This window comes from Urocampus carinirostris, chromosome 7 (assembly GCF_059441175.1).
Source record: "Urocampus carinirostris isolate Australia breed hairy pipefish chromosome 7, RoL_Ucar_1.0, whole genome shotgun sequence".
In the NCBI taxonomy this organism is placed as follows: Eukaryota; Metazoa; Chordata; class Actinopteri; order Syngnathiformes; family Syngnathidae; genus Urocampus; species Urocampus carinirostris.
Genome location: NC_142355.1, coordinates 6,604,348 through 6,620,668, shown reverse-complemented (window position 1 = coordinate 6,620,668; position 16,321 = coordinate 6,604,348). Strand labels below are relative to the sequence as shown.

Genomic DNA, 16,321 nt, shown 5'->3' with positions numbered 1-16,321 from the left:
AAGAGACTATGGGTCACCGAAAACAGGGGTCCCTGACTTTTACAGTACCACAGAACGGTTTAATGTTGTTAAATAAGTAAAGGTTTCACCATTGAACAAGCAATTTTTCTCACAGTAAAGCAAACAGCTATACTGTACAGTATATGTATCTATGTATATGTATTTCAAGGACAATTGTCCTTAAACAGGGTCTTTAATTGGTTATCAATTAAAGACCCTGTGTAAGGACTAGAAAGTGAGGGGAAAAAAGATCTGAATAGAGCCACTTCCAAAGTTCCCTCTAAGCTGCGCGCGTGCGCAATCGCGTACCGCCTGCACATTCTCAGCGCGCAAGAAAATCTAGCCAGCGCAATGTTCCCTCTAAGCTGCGTGTGTGCGTAATTGCGCACTACCCAGAGCTTTTCCGCGCACAAGAAAATCTAGCCAGGGCTCGATATTGCTAATCAAGAAGCGAATTAAGTCAGCGTTACAGTGCATGAAGGTAAAAATACACGGGTTCCCCTGACGTAGTGTTCTAAATGCGGTATTTGGAAGTCAATGTCGAAGTAGAACGAAGTCGAGTAAAGTCAGTAGAGTTTTTCGAGAACCGGCTTTTTCGGCTCGGCTCACAAAAAAGAACCGGCTCTTCAGGTTGTTTTTGCTTCTTTAATCCCTACATGACCAAATATGGCTTTAAATGCTTTTTCGGCTCAACTCATTCAAGAGAGCAGGCTCTCAAACGGCTCACTTGCTTTGATGCATATTACGAATTATTTGACTTAAAGGAAGGGGGGGAAATAGAACAAAAAAGAAAAAAATACCAAAATGAAAAAGTAGTGAAAAGCTAAAAAAAGAAACAAAAGGAAGAGAAAAAAGGACAAATTCAGAAAAAAGCCAGAAAAAAAGAAAAGAAAGAGACAAAGGACAAAAGTAAATAGAGAACAAAAAGAAAAAAGTAACAGCTAGGAAAAAAAACACAATTAGATTTTTTTTAAAGGAATTAAAACAAAAATAGAAAAAAAAACAGGGAAAAAGAAGAAAAAGTTCGTGTTGCATTCAAATAATTTCCAATTATACCAAGTCAATCTTGTTGCCAACATTGTACTTCCACTAAAAAATTTAATTAAAAACAGTTCTGTATTGTGCAACCGACTAAATAAGCCCCCCAAAATGTTAGTATTATTATTATTATTGTTTTATTTGATCATTGATTTAGAAATTGAAATCTTGTGCAAGATTTTTTGTAAAAACAAATGACGTTTGTAGGCCATACAACCTTTGCAATAATACATTAATAATGCAAATTTTTTTTTGCATTGCTGGAAACTCAGCAAAATGCAACTTGATGTCAAGTTTTGGACATGTTTGATAATGACTTAGTAGCCACACTTGGGATTGCTGTTGCTCACTGTTGTTTCAAGCGTTGCTCACCAACTTTGTGTGAACGTCAGACCCGAGGAAAATTAGAGGGAACACTGGCCACCTCTGCCATCTAACTGAAATCATTCCCCGAGGCTTAATACTTACTGATGAGCTGCACCAAAGTAATTATTAGTTATTGGAGTCATCTTTTCTTATTGTCATTAGAAGAGTTGTAGTCGACACAAAGCAATGTATCAAAACAAATCCCATTTAATATTTAACGTAATATCTCATCTCATCAGCTGCACCGCATATCCTCAGTAGGGTCGCAGGGGTGCTGGAGCCCATCCCGGCAATCGTCGGGCAGTGGGCAGGGGACACCCTGAACTGGTTGCCAGCCAATCGCAGGGCACATGGCGACAGACAACTCACTCGCTCAGTCACACCTAGGGACAATTTGGACCGGCCAATCTACCTGAAATGCATGTCTTTGGAATGTGGGAGGAAACCGGAGTGCCCGGAGGAAACCCACGCAAGCACGGGGAGAACATACAAACTCCGCACAGTAAGCCGGGAGCTGGATTTGAACCCACGCAGGAGGTTCCCACGACCTAATATACTTGAGTAAAAATAAACAAATCCTGAGTAGTTAATATATAATACTTATATTTTCCAACCCTAAATCCATGACCAACCCCGCTATGTGTGAATTGGGGGAATAAACTATACAAAGTATACTGATAATTTGTAACCAGACAATGAGATATATTTTTGGGTGATTTTAGCGAAGTGTGAAACCCTTGTCTGTTGATTTGTCAGTACTATGTACTTTTTGGTGGAGGTTAAAATGTAACAAACATTTGTGAAATGTTTTGAAAAATAGGTAAGTGAACAAATTCATGTAAACGGATAGAGAAATCAGATTATGGTCCTCGTTTGACTGAAAACGGTCAAAAGACTAGTGTTGTACATTTCCCAAGTACCTGACTCGAAGAGTGTTGCGCATTTTCTATAGGGACACTCCGGTGAGTCTGCTTGGTTTGTGTCGTAAAGCCGCTCCCTTTCTAGCCGGCTGTCGAAGAGCTGTTGCAGTGGCTCACGCTCTGCCCAGCGAGAGATCACCTTGCCGTCGGCAAAAGATGAAAACATGGACGTCTCCAGGAAACGGGACAGGAAGTGCAAATGGGTCACAGGCTGAGATGCGAGGAAGGCAACCTGGAATACAAAGCACGACTGTCACACAATGTACAGTAAATAGCACATGCGTCAATCTCCCGGCCCGCGGGCCACGTCCTGCCCGCAAGACTATTTTACATTATGGTTATTAATGGCCCGTCAATATGAAGAACGCCGTCTCATCCCTGGACATCATATTCTGACGTTTTAGTCACTGTACCTATTCTTTCATATATGATGTATACTATATACCAGGGGTCGGGAACCTTTTTGACTCAAAGAGCCATAAAAGCAAAAAATATTAATTTTATTTTGGGAAAGAGCCACACCATATATTATGAGACACATTTACTAAATTGCTAAACCCGCGCCCCAGACAAAAGCTTAGTCTTCAGCACATTTATTTTTGATGATTTGATAAAAATGATGAAAAGAGAATAATGCCAGAGCCCCTGTCCCAAATTCAACAAACATACCACTTTAAACTTGTCTCTTTCTTGCAATTACTCAAGATCGGTTAAACTCCTTTTGACCCTTTTTTCATACATATTGGTTTCAAAACCAGATGCAAGCATTTATTTTGTAAAAACGTCACAACATTCTGAGAATAGGGAGCCTTATGTGCTTACCTTTGGCGAGAGATGGGAGGGAATGCTTGTACTTTTTGCATAGCTCCACCCATCCCTCCCACTCACCCAATCAAATGACTAAGTTCTCTTCCGGTGTTTTGGCGTATTTACAGTTCTGTGGATTCATCATAAAGTATCTGAACACTGAACACAGATTATATAGTGAACTTTTAAATAAAGGATTCTTTAGCGTTGTACAGCCAAAACAAGTTTTTTTTCCCCCTTTTTTTTGTGTGACACCTTGACTGTAAATTGTAGTGAAAAACGTGCCCTATATATACTGCGAAGTGTTACCCTTGTGTTTAGCTGTGGTTTGGCTTTACGTGTACTTTGATAGGATAGACAACACCGGTTTTGAACTAGATGGAGAAATTTTGCATGCAATCAAATTGGTCTCTGAGCCACAGATACTCATAGAAAGAGCCATAGGTTCCCGACCCCTGCTATATACCAAGGGTCGGGAGCCTATGGCTCGCGAGCCATATATGGCTCTTTCTATGAGTACCTATGGCTCAGAGACAAATTTAATTGCATGCAAATTTTCTCCATCTCGTTCAAAATTTAAGCCATTAATCCTGTTCAGATACTGCCTGCCTCGTGTCATTTCTCTAGCGCCATTAAGTCCTCATGGGGCGTCTTGTGGATAGCTAACTAAGGACTGTTGCAAAACCGCAACAGACAGTAATGCTTTCTATCATTTGCTGTGCTTCTTTTCTGTGCTCAGCAGGCTGGGGCCCTTTAATTACGGTAGTCCAATTAGGTACACATAAGAGAATTGCACAACTCTCAACTAAACAACTGCCAAACCATTATTTATGTACTAATCCGATATTTTTGCCAGTAATCCAAAGCTCCCTGATAACCTGGAAGGCCTTTGTTCCACAGAGTAAAACACAAGTTAAAAAATAAGGTTGCAAGTACGACAATTGTCAAAAATACAACTCAGGGTAGACAAAGTTGCAGTTTTTAACAAAACTGATAAACCTTACGTAAAAAAGTTTCGCTTTTTTATATTGTTTCATTTGTAAAGCTTGAAATTATTACTGTTTTGTCCTGGTCAGCAAAGAGATGTACTGAGACAAATTTCAGTAAAATAGAAGGTCGGAAATTATCTGTATTTCACCACACAGCACAGGAAACATATCTGTGAAAACTTTGAACAATGTTATATGATTGATTTGTGTGTTTTTTTTAGCATGCATTACAATTTCATTTCAGTATTATTTATGTCATATCAACGCTATTTCGATTTAGTTTTGAAACGTTATTATAGACTTTTAACAGGTAAGATTGTGCCTAAAAAATTCAGCCCGACCCGACCCAGGCCCATGGGTAATAAAGCCCCACCCAGTCCAAACCCGACCAATTAACTTGATTTGCAGGACTGAGCCTGACGCAAACACCTCATCTCATCTCATCAGCCACACCGCTTATCCTCAGTAGGGTCGCGGGGGTGCTGCAGCCCATCCCAGCAATCATCGGGCAGTGGGGCAGGGGACACCCTGAACTGGTTGCCAGCCAATCGCAGGGCATTCGGGGACAGACAACTCACTCGCTCATTCACACCTAGGGACAATTTGGACCGGCCAATTCACCTGAAATGCATGTTTTTTGGAGTGTGGGAGGAAACCGGAGTGCCCGGAGGAAACCCATGCAAGCACGGGGAGAACATACAAACTCCGCACAGGAAGTCTGGAGCTGGATTTGAACCCACGCAGGAGGTTCCCAAGACATGAACTGTGCCGCACATGCGCTAACCACTGCGCCTTAAGAATCTAACACGGCACTTTAAGAGCGAGGCAGAGAGACATATAGGAACAATGAGTAATTAAAAAACAAAAAGTCGACAATAAAGAAGCCCGGCCCGATCCGACCGTAATGATTAACATTTTACGCCCGTTCCCGACCAAAATTCGAGTCTGGCTCAAACTCGGGCTTAAGGTCTTACCTCTAAACAGAATTACAGACGCTGCCCGATCTACGAACGAGTTAGGTTCCGGACGATCGTTCGTAAGTTGAATTTGTTCGTAAGTTGCTTCAGTGCTATATTTTGTATGGAATGTATGTTTACAGTTTATTTAAGTATGTTTAAAATTTATTTAAGTATTTTTAAGGCTTGTATAAGTAACCCATCATTGTTTTGGACTAAAAACTAAAAACTTAATAAAATATGCTTTAGAAAGATAAATAAAGTGAAGTTAGACTTACTTTTGGAAGATGGGCTTCAAGAGTTAGGCGATGCAACCATTTCCTCAACCACGCTTTCTTATTCCACTTTCATTTTAAAGAAATTGGCTTACAATTTCCACCAACCATATTGAAAGGATGCACGAAATATTTAACAGTAAAATGTCAAAGTTCTTAGCGCGCTGGAGATACAGTACAGTATGTTTACACACAAACTGGGACTGTGACAGGAAGAGGAAAACGGTGGATGCTGCGGAAAGAAGCACTGGAGTACTGTCCTGTACTCGGAAAAAGGTGCAAAATATAAAATCTAACTTACAGCAATGTCGGAATATATTTCGAAAATCCCGATAAAAATGTTCGTATGTACCGTGGTTCGTTACTCGAATATTCATAAGTAGGGGAGCGTCTGTACTGTAAACACCAAGTTTGAGGGCGAATATGATCGATAACATTTAAAAAAATAGTATTAAATCCTCACAGATACCCCCCATTCACCAAAAATGTAAATTTACTGTACCTTATCAAAGTTGAACATCCCCTCTTTGTTACTCATCCAGGAATCTAAATCGACTGCACTGTGGATAACAAACTCCTCATAGCGGCTGAACATGGTGGTAAAGCGTCCGGCAAACACCTCCCGTAGTTGAATATTCATTTTCGCATTAAAAAGAGCTTCTTCTTCCTCTGCCCACACACATCCTAGCGTTTTGCCTTCACCAGAAGACTTGTCTCCTCCGCCCCGCCAATCCAAAGCCTGCAGTCTATCCAAAACTTCCAGTTCTTCACCTGCCAGGTTCCCGTTCCTTCTGTCCTCCATCAGATCCTCCAGGACGAGGCTGCTAAGACGAGGAGAGTCTGCGGTAGGCTTTGTGCGAGACTCTCCCTGCAAGGGAAACCCAAAATGCTGCAGAATGTCACTCAGTTCTTGCACCAGTTCGACTTGGTTCGGAAAGACTGGGAGATCTTCTGGAGATTCCACGCAATGGTTGTCAATGTCCACAAAACAAAGGTTGGCCTGTGCAGCAAAAATAGAAAAACAATGAGAAAAAAACGTTTGAATTAATTCAAATAAATAAACTATGGATCATATTTGAGTAATTTATGTTTGCGAAAAGAAGTTTCTAAAGAAACGATTGTGTAGCTACACCTAAGGTAAGTCTAATTAACACAGCTTAGTCCACATGTGTCAAACAGGCGGCCCGCGGGCCAAATCAGGCCCGCTAAGGGATTGAATCCGGCCCCCGAGACAACACTCGGAGAAGCGCAAGAGAAAAACAAGCTGCAGGTTGAAATATGTCAACTTGATGTTGCCAAAGCCAGGTGTCTCTCACAAAGACACTGTACTTGTATTTCTTTTTCTCTCGCTCTCTCTTTTCCACCCCATTTCTCCCACTCTCTGTCTCTGTCTCTTTCACTCTGTGTCTCTCCTTTTCTCTTCCTTTGTTGCTCTTTTCTTTCTCTGTGTCTTTTTAACTTCTTTTGCTCTAACTTCCTTTTTTCCTTTTCTCTCTTTTATCTTTCTCTCTTCCTACCCTTCGCACTTTCTTTTCTCTTTTCTCTCCTGTCTTTTTATTTCTCTTTGGATTTCTTTCTTCCTCTCCCTTTCTTTTTCCCCTCTCTCACGACTTTTTATCTCTTTTGTTTCTCACGCTCTTTCCCTCTCTCTCTCTTTTTCTTTCTTTGTCCTGCCCTCTCTCCTTTTCCCTCCCTCTTTCTCTTATTTCTTTATCTCTCTTTTTCTTTCTCTTTAATCTACAAGTCCGGCCCCCGACAGAATGTTTGTTCTATCGTGTGGCCCCCCGAGTAAAAATGAGTTTGACACCCCTGGCTTAGTCCACAGAACCTTGAGCAGCGACCTGACACTCAGGTTCAAACCTTAGAGGGCAGTTGCAAGCTACACATACATAGTTTTACTCACTTTCATCAATTCACTCAATTCCCTTGGTTTGTTTTGAAGGTTATTTCCCACCTTTCACCATTAATTACACCACAATAGGGTAATAATTATATCACATGCATAATTCAGTATCTCCCATGCTTATGCTCTGCTGCTTTCATCTTTGCCCTCAAGTGACTCAGCTGCCTTCTTTCTAGGGCAACCTTACAAGAGGCTGAAGCGAGATATTCACAAAGCATGCAGTAATGTTGCACGATGGATTGGATTAGTGAGCCGGGTGAAGCAGAAAGATTCCAAAAGATCTGATTTAAAAAGAATGTCACACTAGAATTCAATGTTGCCTAAAGGACTACATACATTTTTAAAAGGATTTCTAATGGATTTTTGATACATTATATAGAATTTACCTAAACAATTAAATCAATCTTTAGTCTGCTTGCTAACTTTGTTCACCTTACAGTAGGGCTAATATACATAAATAAACGCCTTGACCGCGTTTACTAGCCACAATTTGGGTTTTGGACTCACTAAAGATCAAGGAACACTTTTAAGCTAATAAAGGGCTGGGGAATAAATAAAATGTTTTTAGATTACCGCATTTCCTGCACTATAAGGTGCTACGTATTTATTCGTGTATAATTCAGATTCAGATTCAGATATTCTTTATTGTCATTCTTGTACACGTGTATACAGAACGAAATGTCGATACATCTGACCCGCACAGTTTCCTTGAATGTACAGATATAAATAAAATGTTGTATTGAGTTGGAGTATTGAAGTACTAATAATATACTAAATAATTATAGCTTTGTATAGTATTATACAGTAGTGCAAAGAGTGCAAGAGGAGCAGCTAACCAGATGTGCAAAATGGGCAGTCAGGTAAACAAGTCACTAAACAATAACAATAACACTGGAGTACGATAGTGCAGAGGAGAAAGGTTGTGCAAAGGAGTGGCTAGGTATAAGAGAACTGCCAGTAGTGCAAAAAAAACAAAAACAAACAGATGTACAGATTAGCAGCTGTGTAGGCTTACTATGTAACCGTTATACACTTGTGCTACATATTAGTGCAATGATTGGTCGGTTGACCAAAATCACATAACATTGCATACAATGGTCATTGAACCTGGTGCGCACTGTGGGCACTCTCATTTCACGACCTAAGCTCGATTCCCGCCACATACGATGATATTACAGTTAGCAATGTTTTTTGATTGCTCAATCATTGCACAAATACAGTAGTGCACTGTAAAACCTCCTGTAGTAACACACACGTACAAATACTGTACGATAATCCAATCTTGTCCACCGTATTTTGCAGTATATACTGACCAATTTGGAGGTTTTAGGTGTGCCTTTTAGTCTGAAATATGGCAATTTACCGTTTTGTAAATTTGCTAAATCCAGTTCTGAGCTTTCCTTAGTTGACAGACTGCAACCGAGAATTCCAGATCGGCTTCTTACCTCGTGGGGTAGGTGGAGGGAGGCTCTCTGGGCGCCGTCCCTGCGTTGGATGCCAATTACGAAAGGTACAGGAGCATCCAGGAGGTGGTGTAAAGGTGTGGAAATGATGGGGAGATAGATGTGCTGCCATTGGAATGGGAACAATAATGTTGTGATGCCTTCTGCTACTGTCATCAAGCGCTGGTAATCTAAGGAAGAAGAGGAGAAATAAAGATAAGTCAAAAGATACTTTTATCAACATCCTAATTAGGGCCTGATCGATTTATCAGAGTGCCGAAAGTGTTATATGGTGCAGAGACTTGGAGCCAGAACGCAAATTTGAGAAGAAAATTAAATGTTTTTGAGATGAAGTATTTGAGGAGTATGTTAGGAGTGACAAGATTGGATAGATTGAGAAATGAAATTGTGAGAGACAGAACTGGAGTAGTCGTGGAACTGAGCAAGCGTGTTGATAAGAGAGTACTCGGTTGGTTTGGACACATGGAGAGGATAGATGAAGAGCAAATGTTGAAGAGGATCTACAGAGCAGAAGTCAATGGAAAGAGACCAAGAGGAAAGCCGCGATTGACGTGGATGGATGGTGTTATGAGTGAACTGCAGGAAAGAGGTCTAAATATAATTGAAGCTAGAGCTCTTGTTGGTGATAGGAAGGAATGGAGAGGTGTTGTGAAAGAATAGTGGGATGTTTGGACGCGTTATAAGCAATGGGCAGGGCACCCGTATGATGCAGCAGGGGTAAACCAGTGAAAGCTGTCGGGCCCTGCTGTTGAACAGAAGAGTGTGTTGTGTCACTCTGACCCGAAAGCATGACCAACTTGGATGCCGAGGTCCTTAACTTGTTTGGGTGTTTGGGCATTTGGGTTGGCCATGGTCCAAAAATGTTTGTGTGTGTTTTTTTTTCTTGCTACTTTTTCCCTTTTCATCTTTTTATTTTTTTATTTTCTTTATTTTTGTATGGGTTGTCGTGCTGTCGGTCACCGATCTTGAGGGATATGACCAGGTTAGAGAGATAGATAGATAGATCTATCAGAATGCTAATAAAGAAGTAGAACTTTAAAATATATGTTGGGGGACTAAATATTACATTCCCCCACTATAGCTGTGTGTGTGAAATTAAATTCTTCATTTGAATTGCTGAACAGCCAACCTATTGCGATCAAACTTCTCATCTCATCTCATTAGCTGCACCGCTTATCCTCAGTAGGGTCGCGGGGGTGCTGGAGCCCATCCCAGCAATCATCGGGCAGTGGGCAGGGGACACCCTGAACTGGTTGCCAGCCAATCGCAGGGCACACGGGGACAGACAATTCACTCGCTCATTCACACCTAGGGACAATTTGGACCGGCCAATTCACCTGAAATGCATATTTTTGGAATGTGGGAGGAAACGGGAGTGCCCGGAGGAAACCCACGCAAGCACGGGGAGAACATACAAACTCCGCACAGGAAGTCTGGAGCTGGATTTGAACCCACGCAGGAGGTTCCCATGACTTGAACTGTGCCGTGCTGACCCGGGATCAAACTTGTGGTCCAGAAAATACAATACAGTCATACGTTTCCATACCTGTATAAGATTAATTAGTTCCTGGATCGAATTTGTATCTACAATTTCTCGCATCACGAGTAAATTTTCCGCATACGAAAAAACTTAAACAATGAATTGGTTCCCGGCCGGTCAAACTCCCGGCCCGTGGGACACGTCCGGCCCATTGAGTAATCATATCCGGCCCGCAAGACCATTTTAAATTATAGTTATTAATGGCCCGTTCTCCATCTTGTTCAAAACTTGAGCCATTAATCCTGTTCAAAGCCAAACCAAAACAGAATTACAAACACTTTTCAGAATATATTGGGCACGTTTTCACTACGATTTACAGTTAAGGTGCCACACAAAATAAAACTCGTTTTGGCTGTACAACGCTAAAGAATCCTTTATATAAAAGCTCACCATATAATCTGTGTTCAGTGTTCAGATACTTTTTGATGAATCCACGGAACAAATTGTAAATACGCCAAAACACTGGAAGAGAACTTAAAGTTATTTGATTGGGTGAGTGGGAGGGATGGGTGGAGCTATGCAAAAAGTGCAAGCACTCCCTCCCATCTCTCGCCCTACTTCGTCTGCGCCAAAGGTAAGCACATCGGGCTCCAGCAAGTAGTGCTAACGGATCCCTACCCTAATTTCTTTTGGCCCCTTGTGCAATTGAGTTTGACATCCCTGCCCTAAATATTTAAAGCTATGAAACACATTTTCGTGATCACCAAAAACACATTTAAATAGAAATTATACATAAAAAAAGTAATTACATAAATGAGATGATAATAAAATTATTTTAAACCACCGCCCTGCACCACACCAAAAGAGTAAGGAAGGTGTCGCATACTCGGCGGCTGGGTTTAAGTTTCGAGGGCGCCACCCTGGACGGTTTCCGCCCCGCGCCCAGCCCATAGCCTCCCAAAAGGCAAAGAGAAGTGTGCGGGTGCGGGTGAACGGCCGCGATATTAAAAAAAAAAACAAAAAAACAGAAGCACGCAGGATCAGGTCTGTCTGGCTGGGACGAGCTGATGCTGATAGGGAGAGTCGTCGAGCGGTCTGTAATGGTAGAATCCGCAAATTCTTTGAACTTGAATGTACTTTCATCTGTAGGGCAAGATTTTTGCTCGAAAGACATCTCTTCTCTCGAATTTCTCATATCTCAAATAGGTTGTATGTAGAGTGACCCCTGTATTCTATTTCCGTTAATGACCATCAAGGTTTGGATACTAAAAATGTTACCACACGTTCAGTACTAACCTTTAGAGTAGAGCAGGATCTGTGTCTCCAGGAGTGAGCAGGTAATCAACTTTACCATGTTCTCCACACCGAGTAAGGCGAAGGCTTCTCCTAGAGGATACTCCCCGAGAGGAAGTTCACCTGGTCCGGGCCTTTGGCACAAGATGGGCCCCTGCACACCGTGAAACCTCAGCGAGCGGCCGGGCGGCGGAAGTGGCACCTCAAAAAGGATGTTGTGAATGTAGCTTTCCAGCGGTAAAGGTGGTGCTGTTTGAGAGGCGACGGCCTGGTGTAACTGCGAGAGGAAGTGTCGAGAAGCTCCCAGGAAGGGGAGCGGCGTGAGAAGGCAGAGCGCTTTGGACACGTACAAGGTGTCACGGGATGGGTCGAAGGAGCCGGCGCAACCTAGACAAGTGGAGGCGGCGTTCCCAGAAGCTTGAGAGTCCCCTTCTGATTCATCTAGGCTGCTAACTAATGAATCCATACTGGAGGTGGAAGGCGAAGAGGCAGAAGATGAGGCAGAAGAAGAGGAAACTGAATGATGCTCCACGTGGTGCATTCTGTGTAGCGTCTGCATGGCCGTGATGATCTGTGCGCTCGTCACCTTCTCATAGAAGGTGTGGACGAAGCCGTAGGAGCGTGAACCGTCCTCCAAACAGACGGTGAACGAGTGGAAATGCGATTCTTGACAATCGGCTTGAGTGCGGAACGAAAGCCCTCTCGGCATGCAGAGCTGAAATGCAAAATGAGGTCACGAATAGTGTACTTAGCTGCAGTAATACACAGTGTTCATTTGACCTCTGAAAAGTGATGAGTCCCGGGGACTCGCATGCTCAAAAATCTATGGGTCCCAACAGAGATCTATGGGTCCCCAAAATTTAGTGCTATTGAGGTTGAAATCGTAAATCGGTGACAAATATATAATAAAAATCTATATATTCATTCAGTTTTAATCATCAAATTATTAATTCATTTTCTGCATCAAATTATTTTTGGTAATATATCGATTAAAGGGATAACCACAAACCTGTCTTATTTTCATTTTATGTGAATTTCCCTGCGGGGATGAATAAAGTATCTATCTATCTATTTCCTTCTTTTATACTTCCTTTTTTTCTTAACTTCTTTATACAACATAATCATTCGGAATATAATGCATCAAAGCAAGTGAGCCGTTTGAGAGCCGTCTCTCTTGAATGAGTTTAGCCGAAAAAGACGGTTCTCTCAAAAGAGACGGACTTTTCACCACACAACTGGAGATCGGCGTGCAGACGAAAACTCTAACCGCGAGACCAAAACAACAATGGCGGATCTGCCTGACGAAAAGTTTGGAGTGCGGTAAATCTTTGTTTAAAAACAATTTAATCGGGTAATAAGGACAATTTTGTGTCAAAAAAGTTGCGTCCCGGGGACGCACGTTGATTTGAGACTATGCGTCTTCAGCAAAAATAATGCGTCTAGGACGCAGGGACGCGGGCAAACGAGAACACTGAATACATCCACCTATTATCGCTTTTCTTTTTCACCCAAATATAAATTGATTACATACATTGATTTTACTTAATCATAAAGGGTGTTCCAAAAGTATTGGTCACATTTTGACAGCGAAAATCTCAGAAACTCCTAAGGATTTAAACCCATTGATAAAGTAATAAATTCAGAAAGCTTGTAATCCGATTTTTTACATGGACTGTTCAATGTGAGCACCATTGGACACACAACAGATTGTTAAGTTTCTTGAAAACACTCACTTCCCCAAAAACTTCGAAAACAGCTATTTGTAAAAAGATTCATTTAAAGCAGAATTTTTTTCATGTCTGCTTTTTTATTTGTGTGATTGGGATACCTCCAGTATCTAAATAATGCATTCCATTATTACAGGGGCACTTAAGCATAAACCATGCATGAACGATGCATGAACCTTCGGTGACCACGGCGATATCGAAGCCTGTGGGGACCACGTTCTTGCCTATGAGCACAAAACATCATCCCTCTCTGACCAGACAATGGGATTTGGCATATTTTTCACTGTATAAAGCTCTGTATGTTAGTTATAAATGCCTGTTACTATTTATGCATATCTTCGCTATCCTCACCACACTGCTTCAGTACACCGAATCACATTGTGGGGCCACACAGTCATTCGCCAGGAACAAGAAGAAAACGAAGCAAGTGGGGGCTTCCTTGATGTGAGAACAAAGATCTGTTCAAAGGCGCTCCTTCCATTTAATGGTGATTTATCCTACTGAAATCATTCCCAGAGGCCTGATACTTACTAATGAACTGTAGCAAACCCTTTATTATTGTTTTTTTTTTTTTTTAAATAAATCGAAAAACGTATTTTTACGTTTTGGCACACAAGGACAATGCTTCAGAAAATGTATTTATACATTGAATACGTTGTTTACAAAAATTCTATGTCAAAGTGTGCCCAAGACTTTTGGAACACCGTGAATTGCTTCTTTGAGTAAGCCAGTGCTTCTGGTTTATTTTTTGCCATGCCCCACCAAAATAAAAACAGGTTGCACCCCTCAAGCTATCCCACTGACCCACCCACCATCCCAGTGCGACTGAATAGTATACTTAATCCATAAAATTGTCATTAGAGCGCATATGCATAAGACTATTCTAATTATCTCATCATAAAAAAGAAATATGGACCAACTTTTAACAACTTTATAAAACTGTAACAACAAAACTGTAAACTCAAAAATTAAACTGAATAAAAACGGCAAAGTGCAGTTCAATTGTTGAACCTACTAATCTACATCCTCACCATGTTTACTGCATCCTTATTGAATGGGTTCCTTTCTGTGCTCTCAGGGTAATGGACCAAAATCCTGGATTTGAAGGACCGGTGAATAGGGCTCTGCTCAAAGCTCTCTCCTGAAATCAAGCATGAAGAAAAAAACAATTGATACAGAGGAAAGGAGGACGTAACGGATTGATAAAAGCTACAAGATTTTAGAACATTTTCATGTTGCACATAGAAGGGTTCAGAAATGAATCACCACATACACAGTGTTCATTTTACCTCTGAAAAGTGATGGGTGCCGGGGACTCGCATGCTCAAAAATCTATGGGTCCCAACAGAGATCTATGGCTCCCCAAAATTTAGTGTGCTCCATGCCCTTACAAACGGTCTTATTTTCCCTTACAAATTACAAAAAAATCTTTTTTTTAAAAAACATGTTTATTTATGTAGTTTAACATGTTATATTGTACATGTGTTTCCTTATATCATATATATTGTTAATGAACATTTTGTTGTGAGACACTGAGTTGCTCGACATGAATGAGGTTTATTATAAAAAAAGTTCAAAAATGAAGTCGCTTGGACGTTCACTGTAGAAGGAAAAAATACATGCAAATATAGTTAAGTAGAATAATACATTTTCTTATTCAAATTATTAATTCATTTTCTGCATTAAATTATTGTTGGTAATATACTGATTAAAGGGATCACCACAAACCTGTCTTTTTTCATTTTCTCCTTTTATACTTCCTTTTTTTTCTTAACTTCATTATACAACATAATCATTCGTAATATAATGCATCAAAGCAAGTGAGCCGTTTGAGAGCCGGCTCTCTTTAATGAGTTGAGCCGAAAAAGCCCGTTCTCTAAAAAGAGACGGACTTTCACTACACAACTCGAACTCGAGATCGGCGTGCAGACGAAAACTCAAACAGCGAGACCAAAACAACAATGGCGGATCTGCCTGACGAAAAGTTTGGAGTGCGGTAAATCTTTGTTAAAAAATGATAATGACATTTTCGTGTCAAAAAAGTTGCGTCCCGGGGACGCAGGCAAACGAGAACACTGCATACAATTGGAAGAAAACACTTTCTTTTTTTTACAATTATTATACAATTCAATACTCGAAACAGGGTAGAAACCTTTATAAGACACGTGTATTCAATATTATATGAATGCTATTGCTCTCAGGAAGCCGTCAACCAGCCGTTCTGTTATTACCTATATATCATGTTTATGATGTACGTGTATTGTCTGTAAAGCCCTTAAAGACTTCTTGTGATTAAGGGCTATCCCCAGTGGTCTATGTTTACACGCATCGGCCCGGTATCGCAGTACCTCCGGGAACAGTGCATTCGCAATGATCGCAGCAAGGCTTTAGGGCTAGGACCTTAGCTTGGCCTTTTGGCTGAGAGTAAGAGTCCCGGCTCCTTGGCTTTGTAGCGTATTATGAACTGACCGATAACGGATAATGGATAATGAATAACGAAGATAGAACAATAACCCTTAAAAACCCCAAAACCCCATACGGTGGCTGGCTGTGGTTTTTAAACTGTGCATTTTTGTAATCCGGAGATGGAATAAGAGCTTACTCTGTCCACTCCACGCATCGGCCCGGTATCGCAGTACCTCCGGGAACGGTGCATTCGCAATGATCGCAGCAAGGCTTTAAGGCTAGGACCTTAGCTTGGCCTTTTGGCTGAGAGTAAGAGTCCCGGCTCCTTGGCTTTGTAGCGTATTATGAACTGACCGTTAACGGATAATGGATAATTAATAAAGAAAATAGAACAATAACCCTTAAAAAATCCCCCCCCCCCATACAAATAAACATGACTTGACTTGGAGAGGGATGGGGGCCACCAGACACACAACAGAAAATGGTTTCCCTGCGACACATATACGTATATATATATATATACACACACACATATACACACACACACACACACACACACACACACACACACACACATACATACATACATACATTATATATATATATATATATATATATATATATATTATATATATACATACATCCATCCATTATCTGCACCGCTTATCCTCAGTAGGGTTGCGGGGGAGCTGGAGCCC

The 16,321-nt window shown here is 41.1% G+C and overlaps 1 protein-coding gene and 1 pseudogene across 1 annotated transcript in view; one reads left to right on the top strand and one right to left on the bottom strand.

Moving 5' to 3' along the window:
* LOC148362196 (DENN domain-containing protein 5B-like) overlaps positions 1 to 16,321 on the bottom strand; it is a 57,347-nt gene that overhangs the window by 25,130 nt on the left and 15,896 nt on the right. The window contains exons 2-6 of the mRNA XM_088339609.1: positions 14,249 to 14,358; positions 11,494 to 12,205; positions 8,700 to 8,887; positions 5,854 to 6,351; positions 2,325 to 2,556 (exon numbers count right to left, since the gene is read on the bottom strand). Coding sequence (XP_088195735.1) covers positions 2,325 to 2,556; positions 5,854 to 6,351; positions 8,700 to 8,887; positions 11,494 to 12,205; positions 14,249 to 14,358 — 1,740 coding nt within the window. The remainder of the gene's footprint in view (positions 1 to 2,324; positions 2,557 to 5,853; positions 6,352 to 8,699; positions 8,888 to 11,493; positions 12,206 to 14,248; positions 14,359 to 16,321) is intronic.
* Positions 15,616 to 15,878, top strand: LOC148362197 (U2 spliceosomal RNA; annotated as a pseudogene).